The 5,762-nt window shown below is 50.1% G+C and overlaps 1 protein-coding gene across 1 annotated transcript in view; it reads left to right on the forward strand.

Moving 5' to 3' along the window:
• Window positions 1-5,241: 5,241 nt before the first annotated feature.
• LOC103258772 (60S ribosomal protein L15) overlaps window positions 5,242-5,762 on the forward strand; it is a 3,236-nt gene continuing 2,715 nt past the window's right edge. The window contains exon 1 of the mRNA XM_021711553.1: window positions 5,242-5,250. Within this exon, the coding sequence (XP_021567228.1) occupies window positions 5,242-5,250 (9 nt within the window). The remainder of the gene's footprint in view (window positions 5,251-5,762) is intronic.

Raw genomic sequence — 5,762 nt, forward strand, 5'->3', positions numbered from 1 at the left:
CACAAAGAACGCCAAGCCTGTTCTCCCCTCCCCGCTTCTGCTCCTGGTCTCCGTGGCTGTCACGGCGCTCACGGTCCCTCAGTGCACCATTAGCCCTCTCAGTGTGACCCAGGACACCCCGGGGGCTCCCAGAACCCAGAGAGAGCCTGGAGAAAACGCCCTTACCAACAGTGTGGTTCCCATACAGCAGCTGCTCCAGAATGGCCGTCTTCCCCACGGACAGCAGTCCACACACCACGACCTTGCAGCCCTTCCCCATCTTCCTGAAATACCACTGTGAAGAGAACAGAGTCTTTCATGTCGGGTGCTGAAACCAGACTTCGTCTTCTTTCCTGTAACGTTTAGATGGCCTAAGCACTACAAACGCAGGGAGCAGGTGCAAATACAAAAAAGGAGAAACAGGTAGGCATGGGCTCATGCCTGAAATCCCAGTTCCTTGGAGGCCCAGGTAGGAGGACTGCCTGAGCCTGGGAATTCGAGATCAGCCCGGGCAACATAACGAGAGCTTGTGTCTACAAAAAATGTAGAGTAGCTGGGCAGGGTGGCACATGCCTGTGATTCTAGCTACTCAGGAGGCTGAGGTAGAGGGATCGCCTGAGCCCAGGAAGTGGGGGCTGCAGTGAGCCATGATGGTGCCATTGCACTCCAGTCTGGGCAACAGAGTGAGACTCCAACTCAAAAAAAAACCCAAAACCAAAAAAAAAAAAAAAAACTTGAAGGAGGCATAAAGATCAAATGTTTGGCTACAGAAGGGACATGACTTTTTAAAGAAACGCTCATGCTACTGTCAGTCTTTTCTCAGGAGAGGGAGAAGCTGGATGCGGCGGTCACGTGGCCTTCTCAGTCAGCTTCTTTTTGAGGAAGAAAAGACAATGCCAGAAAATGGCCCAGACGCTTTCCACTGCAAAGGAAAGAAAATCCCTCCCTCCTAGCCGTCCAACTCATGTCCAAGGAAGGGCAGGGTCAGGAGACATCTCCTTCCGTTTTCCGTAAGGCCTTTGCTTTCCAGAAGGCAAGGTAGCAAAGGGCAGGGCAGAAGGGAAAACGGGTCATTGACTACGCAGAATCCCCTGGAAAGAACACGCATCCCTCCACTGCCTTCTGCCTCTCTTCCCAGTCTCCTCCTCCCTGGGATGAACAGGCTTTACCCCTGGCTAACAAGAGCTCACAGTCAGAATACTTTTTTTTTTTTTAGTCGGAGTCTCCCTCTGTTGCTCAGGCTGGAGTGCAGTGGCATGATCATGGCTCGCCACAGCCTCAACCTGCTGGGCTCCGGCGATCCTTCTGCCTCAGCCTTCCAAGTAACCGGAACTAGAGGCGCGCTCTCACGCCTGGCTAATTTTTTTTTGAGTCAGAGTCTCATTCTGTTGCCCAGACTGGAGTGCAGTGGCACGCTCTCGACCACCGCAGCCTCGACCTGCTGGGATTAGGCGATCCTCCCGCCTCAGCCTTCCAAGTAGCCGGAACTACAGGCGCGTGCTGCCATGCCCGGCTAATTTTTGATTTACTGTAGAGATGACGTCTTGCCAAGTTACCTGGGTGGATCTCAAACCTGCGGGCTCAGGCAGTCCACTCACGTAGGCCTCCCAGAGTACTGGGATTACAGGCTGAGCCACCGAGCCCGGCCTGATTTTTGATTTATTGTAGAGATGAGGGCTCGCCAAGTCACCCGGGCTGGTCTCGAACCCGCGGGCTCAGACAATCCTCTCGCCTTGGCCTCCCAAAGCGCTGGGATTACAGGCTTGAGCCACTGAGCCCGGCCCAGAAACAATTCTAATAGGAAGTCCAAATAAGCATCCTGACCAAAGGGATGCCGGGCACCTTCCTGTGCTTTCTGGACTGTGACAACCAAAAACCCAACACAGAACACATCTGTTTTAGAGGTAGGATCTCGCTATGTTGCCCAGGCTGGAGTGCAGTGGCAACTCACAGGTGCGCTCATAGTGCACTACACCCTAGAACCCCTGGGCTCAAGCCAACCTTTCGCCTCACCGGGTCAGCTACGGAAAACAGCATAATGGTTGCAGAATACTCTGCATGTGCGCTGCACAGAAATATTGTTATTTTACCAACACTGAGGGCATTAAGCAACAAGTGAACGTTCCTCGAGCCCTCTCTACTGTATTTTCTGAGTCTATGATTTATGACCTAAGTCACCCACAACACTGATCTGCTGATGGAAAAATCCTTTATTTTCTATATACAATCACTATGGCAGGAACTCACATTACAATAAGGAAGCGGTCGTCACACTTAGATATGCTCAGACTTACAAATAAAAACAACTAAAAGTTTAGTTCTGTCAGCATTTACGATTATTTCATAATTCCCAAACGCTATAGATGTCCACCGTTTCCTGCCAAATGCAAAAAGGTAGCCATCTGCAGTCCCCTGGATGGGCAGAGTCACAGGATAGATGGCACGGTGACCAAGCCTCTCACTCAAAGCCAGGTTTCAGCAATCTGAAAGGCCCCAGGGCACATGAAGCACCTTTCCGTTCCCCTCAACCCTGAGATGGCATGATGGAAACTGCTTACCAGGGACTGCATCATACCGAGACTAACTCAAACAGCAGCGGTCACAGCTACCTGGCATATCCCTGCCCTAAAAAACTGGACAGTAAAATTCAATCTGTGACCTACTTAAACTCACCTGAGGTAAATTACCGAGAAAGACGTGCTTAATAGGCGAGATCCAGTACTAAATACACATTGCTAACGGCGTGGTAGCTCACGCCTGTCATCCCAGCACGTAGGGAGGCAGAGGCGAGAGGACTGCCTGAGCCCGGAGGATCGAGACCAGCCTGGGCAGCATGGGGAGACCTTGTCTCTACAATAAATTAAAAAATTAGCTGGGCATGGTGGCATAGGCCTGTAGTTCCAGCTATTTGGAAGGCTGAGGCAGAAGGATCACCTGAGCCCAGCAGGTAGAGGCTGTGGTGAGCTGTGATTATGCCACTGCCCTCCAGCCTGGGTGACAGAGTGAGACTCTGACTCAAAAAACAAAACAAAACAAAAACCACAGTGCTTTGCTTTCCAGGCTAATCAATAATGTTGCTAGACAATTTCCTTTCTCCAACTTGAAGCTGCAAAAAAGAGAGAGAGGGAATACACCCAACCTGGTCCTGGTCGATGCTTTGTCAACATTCTTTCTGAAGTGCTATCAGAAACAGCTCCCCAAAATTGTTAGCACTTCTGGTTTTTTTGTTTTGTTTTTTTAAGAGACAGGGTCTCCCTCTGTTGCCCAGGTTGGAGAGTGGTACAGAGATCGTAGCTCATGGCAGCCTCAAACTCCTGGGCTCAAGCAATCCTGCTGCCTCCCGAGTAGCTGTAACTACAGGCACGCACCATCACGCCTGGCTAATTGTTTTTCCTTTTTTTAGAGCCAAGAGCTCACTACGCTGCCCAGGCTGGTCTTGAACTCCTGGCCTCAACTGATCCTCCTGCCTCAGCCTCCTAAAGTGCTGGGATCACAGACATAAGCCACCATGCCTGGCTGCTTCTCTTCTCCTACATAAGTGGATAATTCTATTTTTATAAGTAAAACACAATTTGTTATGCAACCAGAAAAATACCGAAGCACTGTTAACATCATAGGAGATATTATAAATCTTCTCTAAAAATTACCATCACGTGGAAAAAACATCTACGTTGTGTGTTTACTTAGGTAAACGTTATGAAAGCTGTATGATCTTTTCAGTTGCCCATATATGAATAGATTTTACACACTAGCCGGGCATGGTGGCACATGACTGTAGTCCCAGCTACTTGGAAGACCGAGGTAGAAGCATCGCCTGAGCCCAGCAGGTCGAGGCTCCTGTGGCCATGATTGTGCCACTGCCCTCCAGCCTGCGTGAGTGAGACTCCGATTCAAAAACAAGAACACACAAAAAATTCTCAGCTCAATTCGCTCACGACCTGCATGTGATCCACCAGTAAACCCTGTCACCTCAACCTGTGAGGTGCAGCCAGGGCTGCCCTGTTCACTAACTCCATTCTTACTGAAGTAGGGCATCATTCTTTCTCACCTGGACTCCCAATGATGGCCATATGGTGATCCCCAAAACCCGAGTGTGTTACTTTAGGAACAGAAATTCTGCAGGCATGATTAAATTAAGAATCTTCAGCCGGGCTCGGTGGCTCAGCCTGTAATCCCATGCTTGGGAGGCTGAGGTGAGTGGATTGCCTGAGCCCGCGGGTTCGAGACCCGCCTGGGCAACTTGGTGAGACTTCATCTCTACAATAAATCAAAAAAATTAGCCGGGCGTGGTAGCGTGCCTGTAGTTCCAGCTACTTGGAAGGTTGAGGCTGAAGGATCGCCGGAGCCCAACAAGTCGAGGCTGTGGTGGCCAGGAGTGTACCACTCACTCCAGTCTGGGCCATGGAGTGAGACTCCAACTCAAAAAAAAAAAAAAAAAAAAAAAAAAAAAAAATATATATATATATATATATATATATATATATAAAGAATCTTGAGATGGAGATGAGCCTGAATTGCCAGGGGACCCGATATAAGCACAGGTGTCCTTCTAAAAGGGACACAGGAGAGTCCGAAAGGGCTCTGTCACTGGCCATGAGGGTGAGGGAAGAGTCCAGAGCCCCAGAAAGTTCACTGGCAGCCCCAGACAGAACAAGGCCCTACGAAAGACACCTGAATTGTAGCCTGGTGAGATTTCTGATCCACTGAGGATAAGACCCATCATCAGTGTTGTTTTCAACTAGTAAATCTGTGACTTGCTACGGTAGCAGTGGGAAACGGACGCAACCTCCCAGTCTCTGACTCCCCTTTTTCTTTCCTTATAGCCTCAAAGCAGTGATCCCAGCTATCCCTTTGAAACGTAAGCCACATGAAGTCACCCTCCTGCTCAATACCTTCCAGCGGCATCCAGCCTCAGGCGGCTTCACGTACCTGTGAGGACATCACCTCTGACATCCCTGCCTACATTCACCTACTGTCATTCCAGGCAAGGGCTCCCCATTTGCAATTAATCCCGGCATGCCCCAGCCCTGGCACCTTCCCCTCCGCACCCCCGCTTTTGGCCTAGAAGTGGAGTTGCAACCCCCCCCACTGTCCTCACCCCGTGCCTCCCCTTAGTGTCGTCCTTAGCGTGTGTCCCCAACACAACACAAGGCTTACTCCTGCTAACATGTCTGCGCTGTCCCTGGGTCCCCAGCAGCTGGGATGGCGCCTGGCACATATTAATAAGTTAATTTTATTTAATAAATATAGCTGAGTGAATCCATGAACCAGGTGAGGCCTCTTACAATGCTACAACTGTTGTTAAAAAAGGAAGAAAAATAGGATGTCAGGGAAAAAAACCGCTAATGAGGTACACGGCAAATACGATTCTCTTAAGCCTTGGCCACGTTGAAAAAAGCAGAATTCGGGAGGGAATTAAAAACCATACGTCTGTATCAAAGAAAAAAAAAACAACAAAAACCGAAAATAATCCGGGGAAGGCAAAAATAAAGCTAGCGAACTATTTCTCCATTAAAACACGCAACGCAAAATGCCGGCATTTTCTCGCCATTTCTTCCCCAAACGTTTGCACCTGCCAAACAGGACGTGGCAAGTGTATTTTGTGTCTCTAAAAAACAAAACAAAAACTGTGGTTCTGACGTTGGCAAGGTGGGGGCGAAATCCGTCACGCGGGACCAGCGCCCCCCGCACCCACCCCCTTGCGCGACCCTTTCTGGGGGGGAAGCCCTCGGGGCCGCGGGGGCCGCGGGGAGAGGGTCCCCCAGCGCCGCGCCGGGGCCCGG

The sequence above is a fragment of the Carlito syrichta genome, unplaced genomic scaffold (assembly GCF_000164805.1).
Source record: "Carlito syrichta isolate Samal-C Ts95f unplaced genomic scaffold, Tarsius_syrichta-2.0.1 Scaffold302358, whole genome shotgun sequence".
Classification (NCBI taxonomy): domain Eukaryota; kingdom Metazoa; phylum Chordata; class Mammalia; order Primates; family Tarsiidae; genus Carlito; species Carlito syrichta.